The sequence below is a fragment of the Neolamprologus multifasciatus genome, chromosome 18 (genome assembly GCF_963576455.1).
Source record: "Neolamprologus multifasciatus chromosome 18, fNeoMul1.2, whole genome shotgun sequence".
Lineage (NCBI taxonomy): Eukaryota > Metazoa > Chordata > Actinopteri > Cichliformes > Cichlidae > Neolamprologus > Neolamprologus multifasciatus.
Genome location: NC_140456.1, coordinates 7,361,845 through 7,375,116, shown reverse-complemented (window position 1 = coordinate 7,375,116; position 13,272 = coordinate 7,361,845). Strand labels below are relative to the sequence as shown.

At 40.4% G+C, this 13,272-nt stretch overlaps 1 protein-coding gene across 15 annotated transcripts in view; it reads right to left on the bottom strand.

The window, feature by feature from the left end:
- Window positions 1–13,272, bottom strand: part of pard3ab (par-3 family cell polarity regulator alpha, b) — a 373,665-nt gene that overhangs the window by 132,614 nt on the left and 227,779 nt on the right. For all 15 annotated transcript variants that reach the window (XR_014870592.1, XM_085140456.1, XM_085140460.1 and 12 more), the window contains one exon: window positions 10,217–10,492. Coding sequence is in view for 14 of the 15 variants with exons in the window: in XM_085140456.1 (XP_084996582.1) it covers window positions 10,217–10,492 (276 nt within the window). In the remaining variant the exon portion in view is untranslated. The remainder of the gene's footprint in view (window positions 1–10,216; window positions 10,493–13,272) is intronic.

The following is a 13,272-nucleotide window of genomic DNA, read 5'->3' as shown; positions in this document are numbered from 1 at the left end:
TCACTCTAATACCTTCCAGTGTCCCCGAGGGCTTCCACCCCATGTCTGCGGTCTTGTGAGAAACATTACTCACAAATGGAAAGGGTTGAGATAAAGTTACTGACCCAAAAACGAGAAGAAAAAGCTTTTTCATGAGGACAGATCGAGTATCTGAATCTATATCGGGTTTTGGTGCCAATTAAGAATACCATCTTTGTTTTATGAATCTTCAAATGTTTTTTCCTGGTGTGGGCTTTGCTTCAAAAAAGAAAATAATAAATAAATAAATAAATAAATAATTATTCATGTAGGTTAAAAAAAAAATATCAAAGCATAAAGTTTAATTTCTAATCTCACCTAAACTACAAGAATAAGCTTGTAAATTTGGGATAAAGGAAAAATAAAAGTTCAGTGCATCAAACTTATATTAAAGACATTTCCCTTTTCCTGTACTATTTTGCACTCTGAACTGCACACCACTCATTATTTTGATGACAGCGTAATCTTGGATTACTGTACATATTAACGTAAGCTCAGATCAAACACTTAATTCTGATTAGGACTCAGAGGGTGGCAGTGTTTAGTGCGATCACAGCAGGTTGTCTGTCATTAAAATGTTTGGAACGTCGAGCATCGATATCCACCACGTAAATACGAGACATAATCCTCATCACTGTATCAATCAACAATGCACTTAAGGGGGGGATTCTGTTGCTTCTGCACAGCTGTTATTTTTGTGGAGGGATTACTATGAATCTGAGAATGTTGTTACTTGACGTCACACTTCTCAGACCATTAAACGGTAGCTGCTGGTAGGATATTAATTATATTAATATTTTAGTGTTGCAGGAAACGTCATTGTTTAACACCGATTGATGATGGTCGTAAAGGCTCTTTTGTGGTGAAATTCGCCTTAAAAACGCGTCGGGTCTATTGTCAATGCTTCGATGTGTAAATATAATAACTAATCCTTGTGAACAATGCAGACGCATCATGTTCACAGACTTGCAGCCTCAGAAAGGAGGGACGAGTGTGTAGATATGAATACATTCTTTTCAATGCACAAATATTTGCTCGTTTCAATTAATTCTGATTGAATTTATCCTTTTATTTGGGTTTTGTTAGCTCTCTTTTTAAATCCTTTTTTTAAACTAATGTAAGGGTTTAATAAGATTTGAATTGTAAAGACAGAGGGGAATGATCTGTCATACTTTTCTTCACTTGTGTGATATGTAGCTATTTCAATCAGTAAAATTCATATTCAACAGTCTTCTGTTGCAGGAAATAGTCAGAACCAATCATTTAACCAGCTACATCTCCACAGGGTTGAATGTTGAGACCATATATACGTATGTTTGATTTACAGGGCCTCCGTGTATTCTGACAGGGCCAAATCCACCTGGTCTTAAAGCTATTTAAAACAACTCATATTTTACAATCTAAAATAACGAGACTTTAGAGATTTGGACCAAGAAAAAAAATTAACAGTCGAAGCTGTGACTTTCAGTGAAGTTTGTTCTCCAGCTGCTTTGTTCAGAACCAACAATACGTTTTTATTCCCTTCTAAGGAGAAGATAAACAGGACCAGAATACGAATGTAAGAATGTTAGTTAAATCATTGGTTTATAAAACACAAGTGACATAGTCACCGTTTTTAAACAGGATGACTCTGCTCTTCCAAAATAAATAAAAAGAAGAACGTGGAAATAAAGCTTTCACCTGCCTGCTTTCGTTCCAAGCCAGAAAACACCCAGATGACCCCTAAAAACCCACAGAGCCGTCCTCTCCCACATTCATAAAGGATTCCCCGGGGCAGAACACATCTTTCTTCTGTAGCTGTTGGCCTTGATCCAAGGATTAGGAGCGCAAGACGACTGGCCTGTCTCTCCTCATTTACAGTATAACTGATTCTCCCATATAGAAGCAGATGGTTCCTGACCGGCCTTAGCTTTAATACAACCCATCTCACGCTATACTCCGATTCATAATCATTAATATATGAAATATTCTGATTAAAGTACAGGGGAAGCCATTTCAAATTATTTTAAATGGAAGGCCGGCTGGCAAAACAGCAGGCATGAGGAGTGGTGGTATAACCCAGCTTGTTCATTGCAATTCATTGTTCAGCAGTTTGTATTAAATAGACAAAAAGCTGCATGTGTAGAACAGGCAGTTTTTTATCCTGCTGCTGCTTCAGAAAGTCGATGTAGTACATGAGCGGCAGATTTAGACAATACTACTATAGAAAGCATGCATTTCGCGTAATTAGCCGAAACATGCTTTAAAACACGGCATTACAGAAATTCAATTTCAATTCAATTCAATATATTTATTTATCGCCAAATCACAACAACAGTCGCCTCAAGGGGCTTCATATTGTAAGGTACACCCTACAATAATACAACAGAGAAAACCCCCAACAATCATATGACCTCCTATGAGCAAGCACTTTGGCCACAGTGGGAAGGAAAAACTCCCTTTTAACAGGAAGAAACCTCCAGCAGAACCAGGCTCAGGGAGGGGCGGGGCCATCTGCCGTGACCGGTTGGGGTGAAATAAGGAAGATGAGACAAAAGACATGCTGTGGAAGAGAGATTAATAACACGTATGATTCAATGCAGACAGGTCTATTAACACACAGTGAGTGAGAAAGGTGACTGAAAAAGAAGTACTCAATGCATGATGGGGATCCCCCAGCAGTCTACACCTATTGCAGCATAACTAAGGGAGAATTCTGGGCCACCTGATCCAGCCCTAACTATATGCTTTAGCAAAAAGGAAAAATTAAAGCACTTACATAGTTGATACATGAGCCTGCCAGTTTCTTGTAGCATAACAAAAATGTTATTTTTAAAAGAACCAAATAAAAAAAAAACCCAGTACATTTTAAGATCAAAATGAGACGTCCTAATGTTTTTAGAGCCACATTAAGCACAATCACTTCCCTTATTTTCTCCAAACTGTTACTCATTAGATGAATGCATCCTTTTAGGTGATGAATAAACATCTGTATCAGTGTTTTTTTTTCCATTGCTGCTTCACACATATCAGTTGGATTCCATCTGTCTGCATCATAAGTCACTGTGAAACTCAAACTCATGATCGCTCCACGGTTTGCAGTCCCAAATTCATAAAGTAAGATGTGATTAGTATCCTGCAGAAACCCTGACTGAATCTAAAGAGCCTCTGACCACAAGGTTAGAGTATCAAAAAACAAACAAAAAACTGGTATCATTACAAAATGATTTTAGTTCAAATTTTAGTCAAGAGAGTTTTTGTTTTTTTTTTACCTAATTTTGGGTGTGAGGGGAAAAAATAAAGTTAAGCTGTAATGCGTGACCTGCTGTGTGCACTTGGAAACCACAAAGTGTACCACCATCTCCCACAGAGATATGCTCAATGTGTCCTTTGGCAACGATGCCTTGATATTTGATTCAAAGAACTAAAATGTCTTCATTTAAAGAGTGAACAAGTGCAAATTTGGAGGCTGTTTCCATTTTAATTTTACTTTTCACTCGCTGTTTGGGTCTGGCAACAAAAATTCCCTGGCTACGTTTAGGAAACAATTATATCTTGGATTAAACGATACCGCTCAAACACATTATCCCTGAGCAAAGAAAAACGGCACTGAATCTGTGTTTAAATGTGCAGCCCAAGGATTTTTTTTCTTTAAATGCTACGAGTCGAGTGTCAGACTTGTCTAAATATCGCCATAAACCTGGTGCGTCTCGTTGTTGACACTCTGGCCCTTTGGCATAATATCAGTATTTGACTCCCTGCAAAAGAGAGTTGAGGTTATATCACCAGTATTTGCCAGATGATGATGATGATTATGGGCTCAGTAAGGACAATTTTATTCCTATTTTGTTAACCTGCCATGCCTACAGAAACCTGCATTCTAGTCTTCACAGGTTAAACAAACCTTGCTAGCTTTAAGTGATAGTGAAGGTACATTTTTATATGCTAGCAGCGATCAGATCCCCAATTTTCTCAGCTACCTTCTGCTGTAGATTTGAGTTTTCTCAGGTGCAAAAGTTCAGTCACGTCTGTGTTATGAAGACGTGTCTTACTCGAGGCAAAAAAAGGTGGCAGCTTATCAAAATTCTGTCCCCGTTCTCATCACCAGGCTCTGGATCAACATTCACAGCAACAAATTCAAGCAATCAAGATGACCCTCAAGCAGAGACGTTCCCCAAGCTGTAGTAAGACATCCTGTTCTGCTCAGTGAGTAGTGAGAACGCACATTCATATGCCGTATCGGAGTGAAAGCCAACATTTTGACTGTGATAGTGCAGCAGCTGAGGTGCAGAAAGATGTGACCGAGCTTGATTTTTCTCAAGTCGGTTGTCTGTTAAATGGTTGCGAACATGGGAAAAGTCACAGCTGCAACTTCCTACAAATCCAGGTTGATCTGGCAGAAGGAGTAAAATGTACTTTTTTACTTACCGACTTTAATTTAGGGTATAAATTATAGCAAAATGTAAAAACGTTGGTGGGTAAACTTTACATTACTCAGAAATAAGACAATTCAATAATGGGTTAAATAGTCAAAGAAAGCAACTTCCTCTACGTCCAAGCAGAGGAGGTCATTTGAAGCACGGTGTGTGGGATTACATCACTGTCATTTGGTAATTATAGGGTGTAATGAGGAAAAAAAGACTTGTTTTCTGCTGGTCCCATCCTACATCGTACACTGTATGTAATGTAACATAATTATATTTAAGCTTTTAAAATCCCGTTAAATCTCTTTGTACTCTAAACTCATGAGAATCACAAGATCCCGACTAGACAGGAATGTTTGATTAGATGCACGAGATGCAAGAGAATGAAAGGCGAGTGTGTTTAGATGAACCGGTAAGCAAAATAACATTCCAAGTACTTTGGAACCAAATTTCTTAACTGAGTCTTACTTTTAATGGCGTGGTTACAATTCCCCTAAAGCTGAAGTAATGAATAGCAGCCCAACAAAAATAAACCCTACATTTATATTCCATTGTCCTTAGAAGATGTACAAATTACACCTTAGGCAAACTAACACATTAATAGCAATGTTTCTCATTATTGGCACCCATCCCACCATTACTCTCGAGTTGTACTGTGTTATCATTTGAACTCTTTTCCTTCGATCTCCGTTTGGTCTCCACTGACCACTGAGTAAAAATGGCCATGCTTACTTAATAAGGATATTCTTCAGCATTTTTTAGCCAACATCAAGCATAATCTGTGTTTATTCCTACATAAATGTATGCTTGAAACTAAACTATGACTAAGGGATTTGTGCAAAACCCCCGAGTGGTAACGAAAATGTAACAACGCTGTCATATGCACTCAGGAACGCAGACACAATGGGGCCACAATGCTGGTTAATCTAGCTCTAGTTTCACTTCACCAACAACAGAAATCCTTTTAGAGGTTTAGAAAAGGCAGGGGCTTTGTATTCACTGCATGCTGCTGCACACCTGCCATCACTCTCTATCTCTGAGTCACAGCTCTGACTTGTCACCCTCACTCTTTGAAAAAAAAGTTGGGTTTTTTTTGCAAACACACGTGCACAACAGACTGAGTAGCACCTGCATCGAAACTAGGCAAAAAACAACAAAACCACCAGCAGAGATTCACATTACTAAATAACATGTACACAGAAAACACATGAAGCCAATAGTAAATGCACGCAGGTGCAAACACACACACCTCATCTTATCAACCTATAAAAAGCTGCAAGGTGAGTACTTGTCGATTTGTTTGTGCACGTTGCCGTTTCTGGTGTGTTTGCGATACAACACGGCCGCGCGTGCTCCCTCTGCGGCCTCTTATTCCCCCGGTGGAGATGAAATGTAATGGAGCCGATTCAATAAGAGCGCCGCCTCCTCGGAAAATGTGGAGAATCAAATCACGCCAAATCCCTCGGAGCCTTCCCAGCATTCACTGCTGCCTCGTAGTCGGGAGGGGAATAAAACAATGGTTGCTAATTCACTTGGCTCTTTGCACACTTATTCTCACACAACAGGGGCAGAGCGTGATACAGCAAACGTCGAGAGCTAATAAAGCTGCTTAAAAACATGCCGTCTACATTATGTTTTCACTGAATTCAGGTAATTAGTTTCAGTAAACACAAAAGAAGCATCCAGTGAGTGAGCTGGTAGAACTTTCACGGGATATTGTCTCCCATTACTTCTTAATTACGCTTCCTAGGCTACAAATGTTACCAGATGCCAAGTATAAATACTAAAAGCACTAGTCGCAATAGCGGGGAAAACACTCGGGGAGAGGGGATAAAATCACCACACTTTGAACAATATTTAGTTTGGCAGGCTTCGAAAAGCAAAAGAAAGAAAATAATGTCTCAGCAGTGAGGTTATGCAATTTGGTTGAGAGCCAAAACAAAAACATTAAAAAAAAGAAGAAAAAAAGACATTTTTCAACCTGATACTACACCGTACCACCTACGCGGTAAACCAGAGTAACAACTAAAACATCATGTGCTCCAATATGCTGTCTCGCTAAAATATGCGGCTGTGGATATAAATAAGAGACATCTAAGGAACACATTTTATCCTGAAAGCAGCAAAATTTTGTTTCAGGCTTGTTGCAGCAGACTGCTCGAGCCTATAGGACTGTGTGGTCATTTTCCTTAAAGCAAAGGAAACGTAGACAGCTCCCAAAGGCACACGCGAAGCTCCTTCCAGCCTCTTTAGTTGTTTGTGTTTTTACACCACTGCGGTTAAATTGAAATTTCTGACCGTGTTTTGTTTGAAGGAAAAAGAGGCAATTAAAAATGAATTCCACTGGATATTTATGCAGCTGCAGCTACTTTTTTTTGCGTTTCCCCTTGGAGTGACCCGCACGACAGCGTTAAGGAAAGTACGTTTTACAGGCCCAGAGGGAATTAAGAGACTAACAGGGGTGGTGGGATTCTGGTATTCTAATCTGGAGACTCGAGAATATTTTTAGTCTTATTGTTCACTGTGTTCAAAGTGACAGACGAGGTTACAGATGAATTTCCTTTTGGCTAAAACGCGTTTGGATAACATGTTTTGGGAAGATCAAGGTGACAATGCTGATGATCAGCAACTATTAGTAGCAGCAGAAGGAGCAGTGGTAACAGGAAAAAGGAAGACTTGTGTCTTGTTGCCTTGTATTTAAGCTGTTTTGCCCCTTTTTGTGTTATTATTAGTCTTATGGCCTGTCAATCATTGTGTTATTCTGTGACTTGAAGAACAACTGGGATAAAGGTTACCATACTGTAGCTGGCAGGCCTCATATAGACTACTGCAACACATTATTTTCATGCCTCACATGAACTTTCACATGATTTATTATGCTCTTTTTTTATGCACGTTTACATACTTTAGCATTGCGATGCATGCAGTTCTGTTTTTGCTCTGCATCTTATGGTTTTCGCAGAGATCGGCGTTTTAATTTGTGCTTTGTGTTTTCAGTGCAAATCAAAATGAAGCCATGTTAAAAAGGATACTATGCGAAGATAATTATTATATTTATGTAACATGCTGAAACTGGATCTCTCTGCCACAGCTTTGTCTTCTTCAGTTTTACTGCGAGTCATAATCATGTGACAGTCACAACATTGCGGCACCAACAAAAGGCGCACACAAACAGCACAAAACACAACTGTGACATTTTGAAAGCCATGATTCGGGGCGTGTAATGGGCACGACTTAACAGATGGTCAGAGATCAATCTGCTTTTCTCAAGCAAATAAAACAGTTTCCTGGTTTGAACGATGTAAAAACAGCGAACGCAACACAGAGCGACATCCTGTGCACGTCGAGCATTTACGCTGACTACAATGAAACCTTTCACATGCGTGCTATTTTAGAGAGAAGTGTTAATGTTGGAGGAAAAATAACATTTTCCTTCACTGCCTGCTTCTAAGGACATGTTATTGCTTTGATTAAATCTCCACAATCCTCAAGCTCTGATATCAGCTCACACTGCCATTTGAATCCCACAATAACAAATCCCCCCCTTCTGTCAGGTGAGAGCCCCCCCACGCACACACTCTGCCACCCACCCCGATGTGCTTGGCGTTGCAGGATCTAATTCACTTCCTGTTCAGCGGAGGGGGGCAGACAGGAAACAGGAAACGTGCTTCCCGAATCTCTCAAAAGGTATATTCTTCTAATACTCGGGGGAGATGAGAAAGGAACACAATATCTTTCAGACGTTTGTGTCCCCGGCTGCTACACTGCTGTAATCAAAGCTTCCTGAAAAGAGCAAGTGTTCTTGGGGGAGAATAGGTGGCTAGGAGGACATTATGAAAAGAAACAGTGTATCAGCTATGTGCAAAATTATAGAAAGTTCTTTATTAAAGCAAGGAAAGACTTTATTATTTGCTCTGAAACCTGCCAGAGCCACTTACATTGTCAGAAGAGACCAATATTGGTTACATTGATGTCCAAATGAGTTACGTCTCTTTTAAACAGTGATGTCTTAGAGAAAACAACGTAAAAAGCTTTGTGAGCATGATTTTAGGGATGTATTTGTTGTTTTAATTCCTTATTTGTTGACAAATGTGACCGTCTCTTTACAAATTGATTCATAGTTTTATTTGTAAGAATACGCAAACTTTCCATCACGAGATACGTCCTTAACTTGCTTTCTCAGTCCAGAATCTCCACATTCAACCTTACAAAGAAACAATGAGAAATATTTCATATTTCCATATTTGTAAGTAGTAAAGACTTAAAACGTTTGCTTGATGAAAGAGACTTAATTTTCAAAAAAAATCTGCTTATTAAAATTATTTCAGGCTAATCCATTTGCCTGTCGCCGATCCTAAACTGCAGCAGCATTTCCACAAAACTCATGCTTCCCCATCTCTAAGAGGTATTAAACTAAGAAAATCCCAGTAGTCCGAGTGAGAGGGAGGAGAAAAAACCTCATTAATTGCTTATGTGGTAAATGAGTGAAATGGCTACAGATTTTAATAAGATGATGATGATTAAAGCCTAAATCACGAGTGAATTCCATCACCTAATTAAATAAGGCTTCGTATCTGTAATGCTAGTATATCATCTTCTGTTGTGCATCTGCATGCCTTAATAAAGTGCCACATCAGGGACTGTAAAATAAAAAAAGAGGAGAGAAGTGCGCAGTGACAACAGCAGCACAATGAATTATGAATCGATACGTGCTACGGCACTCTTGAAGTAGACACAGGCTGCTGAGGTCATCTGGGGATGCGTGAAAACCACAAGGAAGACAAACCCATTCATTCAGCTGTGGAGCTACTTGCCCGCACAGACTACGTTTCTGCTGCACAGCAGGTTTTCCTCAATTTGCTTCAAGTTCCCCAAATCCATCTTAGGGCCACGAATCTCTGCGTTCATCGATCGGAGCAGGATTGGGGAGCAGCTCAGCACCGGCGTGCAGTGCTGAGAACTCTGCTTCTGACGACCTGCATGATTTTTAAAACAATCTGGCTTTTGTTTGCTCTCTGCTGTGGAGTTGGCGTTTGGTTATGCGGGGGAGTCTCGTGGTGCCATTTGGCTGCTCTACAGAAACAAAACAGTGTCAATGACAAAGAGGCTCTTTATGTCAAGCCTGGGTGATTATTTTAAAAATGACTGACAGCTCTCAATTAATGAGACCGCAGGTTTGAGCTGCCAGTAGCTCAGGTAGTATTGTCCGTGGGAAGACAGGAAAATGATGGAAATGCAATAAAAGTGAAAAGGTGGCAATAAGGTGAAACCAACAAGAGCACAAAAGACAGCGAAAGAGAGGTAGAAAGGTCAAGAGAGACAGAAAAAGAGACAGATATTCAAAGGTTTCCATTCACTCACTGCCTCCCCCGAGTATTCCCACATCCCCCTGAGAGCAGCTCATGGTGTCTAGCAGTCGGCGAGCTGACATTTAACGCCTGCCTTCTGTTGCTGTGATTATTTTCTCCTCCAGGTGTGATAGCTAGCCTGCCGTCTCTGTGCAATAATGCCGCCTCAGAGTTACGAGAGCTGGGAAGGCGAGGCGGAATCCGACCTGGACAGACCTTTTACTGAAATACCACAGGTGAGCCGCACTTTGAAATTACAGGTAAGAAGGTTGCTGAACTGTGACTGGCAGCCCGTCACCTGGCTTAGACGGAAGTGGCTTCTGAGGGGGAATCTGACTCCAGAGGTATTCATGAATTAATTTTGCCAAGATTAAATAAATAACAAAGAAATGAAATAAGATCCACATGATTCACAAAACACGTGAAATGCATCAGCTCACTTCTTACCTGTCTGCAGACGGAGGTCGCTCGTTGCGCGCCTTGCTAACTTGGGTGTAGAGGGTATCGGAGTGCTGGTGCTGTGGATGGATGTGAGGGTGCTCATCACGGGGGCTGTGGGGGCGACTATGGCCACTGTCCATGGAGCTGTTAAGTTGGTTGATGCCAGCGTACTGGTGGTCCTCCTCAGAGGATCTCTCCGGCGATCGGCTTATATCCAGAATCTCAGCGTAGTCTCGTTCCCTGGCCTGACGCTCCCGCAGCTCTCTGGTCTTAGCTTGGATCCTGATAGTAAAGATGATGTTGTTTATATTAAAATCCAATAACAATCTTGTGGTTGAAATGATCATATTAAGACATAATATTGCCGTTTATCCCAAGTAAAAAATCTAGGCAATGTCTGATCAGTTGCATTTTGTACTTTTTTTTAAAAATCAAGGTTAAAAAAAACTAACCAGGAAATGTATTTATTATACATTTACTATTGGGTGATAGGTTTATCCATTGTGACCCACTGGCAGAAGCCTGGGGGCTGTTGTTGTTGTTGTTGTTTTTAAAACTTTAAGGTGGAGAAAAAAAAAGAAAAAAAGGGATCTTATCTGCTAAACTTCGGCTCGAGGGAAAAACTTTACTCTTTGGCTTCTTCTGGCAAGTGTTTGCTGGTTTACTCAAATTACATTTCTGTGTCCTAATGCTCCTTTATTTCAGTAAGCAAGCCCTGAAGCACCTTTTAGAGCCAATTCTTCTCCAATAAGATGGCTAATCTAAAAGGCATTACAATAAAGCAACATTCAGACCTGTATGAAAACAAGGACTGTATGATGGTTAGCCATAAGTTAGCTAGCTAGCTGAAGCATTTCCAAAACCACAACTGTGGATGTAAAAAAAGACGGAAAACTAAACACCAGTGATGTCTACAGGGTTAATAGAGATGTGCTAAATGAGATTTAATCTTCTAGCTCATAGGTAGCTCAAGAGCCATGGGTAGGCTTATATAGTTGGGGAAGATGTAGAATAATCGCTCAATAAAAGTGCATGTCGAGTCCCCAACAGGCAGAGAGAAATGCCATCAAAGTTGAAGAATTCTTCAACACAATATTTGTGTCTTTTGAGATACAGTGGAACACCGACTTATGAATACCCCGTTTCACAAAAAATTCAAGTTATGAAGGCACTGAATACGACCCGAGTAACGAAATCCGCTGGCTCTGATTGGCTGAGCCTACAATGCCCACAATGCCTTCCGAATCATGTGACAACCCCTTGGCTTCCGTTCTTGCGCTTTGCTGTTCCACTTGAACGACGTATTGCTGTTCTAGTTAGCAATTAGCCTATAGCCTATGGTTCAGCATCGCCTCACTCAAAACGCGCAATGGGTGCTTCGACTTACGAAAGACCCTCGGGAACGAATTAATTTCGTTAGTCGGGGTTCCACTGTATTTTGAACTTTCGGTTTGAAAAATTGAAGACATTTGAAGACAGCACTCTTTCAGAACAACAAACCCAATTCACTGAATAATTAATAATCCAAATAATACTTACTAGTAGCAGGTTCACTAATTATTTGCTTATTTTTAACTGCCAGGTTTCCGAGTATGATATTTTCAGTTGTCTGGTTTCCACTGGCCATTGGCAGTAGCCAATTGTAAACTGTAAATGCACACTGCATCTAAAAAAAGAGAATGGATGTAGGGCTACATGGAAAACTGGGATGGTGCCTTACTTTTTTCTTTGTATATATAAAAAAAAAAGTCCTGTAGCGTGTCCAATCTAGATGAGAGACGCTGTAAATCTCAGTCGTCACATTAACAAAACACCAGATGAACCATTGTAACATCTGCTGATTGGTTATTGCACTTTTTAACTTTCCATTACAAAACAGAGAGAAGATCTGGAGTCTATTATTTATGCAATTTTCCCCACTGAATAATACCATAAACAATGCATGACAATCTCTTGGCCCCAATAACACCTAGCACAAGGGAAGCATTTTGTATTCACAGAGTAGTGCTAATATATAGCTAACATGCTTTTCTCTTTCTTTCTCCCTCAACAACACACGCAGACACACATCTGACATCTTTCTGTCTGTCACGCACACACAAAAATCACACATTCGCTCTTTCTCTTCAGGCCATTATCTTGTGAATAACTGGCAATGCTATTTTCTATAGCGGGGGGACTACCTATCACGCAGCCCCCGTAATTACAGCCTTGCCAATTATCAGAGCTTTACAACTACCAATTATCATACTGCTCTCTTTTCTGCAGGCCTCTTTTTAATGGCAGTGGGAAAGTGAATGGGACAGGCGCCGTGGTGACAAGGTAGGGGGTGCAAGTGCACTGAAAACTCAGTGGGCTAAAATCTGAAACATTTCCTCCAGAAAAATTGCATGGTGTGCATAATGAAACAATAACTCTAATAAGGAGGGCTCCCTACCGGAGACTACAAAATGTGTTAAAAAAAAAGAAGAAAAAAATCAAGGCCAAGTGGGTAGAAATGCTTCACTACTAAAAAGTAGGCTGTTAATGAACTTGATGGTTTCAACGGCTCCCCACTGAATCTGGTCAGGGGGTAGACAATCATTTGTGGCAAAAACGTACACTTATTCCAACAACTTAACTTGAAAGCTTGTGGAGTCGCACGCTATTTGTGGACTCAGCGATTATCTAATAGCGCAGAAGGAAGTGAGGCCCTTGAGGGAACTATCTTTAAACCCAGAGGAAAAACTGTGTTTTCCATCAGTGAAACAGCAACAGCAGCAGAAGTAGTGGGAGCAACTACTGATTGTATGCACAAGCACAGTGGCTGATAAGATAAGGCCAGACATACCAATCCAACGCACGGCCTCTTCTGTGCAGCCCCTTTCCATAACAAGGCGCTGCATGGGTCAACAAGGTCACTTGCTGAGTTAGGGAGGATGCATCATTGAAACACTCGTGCTGTGTTGTGTGAAAAAGAAACTCTGAATTCTTATGAGCTTACGGAACAAAATATACTATCTTTACGTTTTGCTTCCAGGAAGTCAGACCTCCTTTACATTGTCAAACTTTTTCAAAACTAT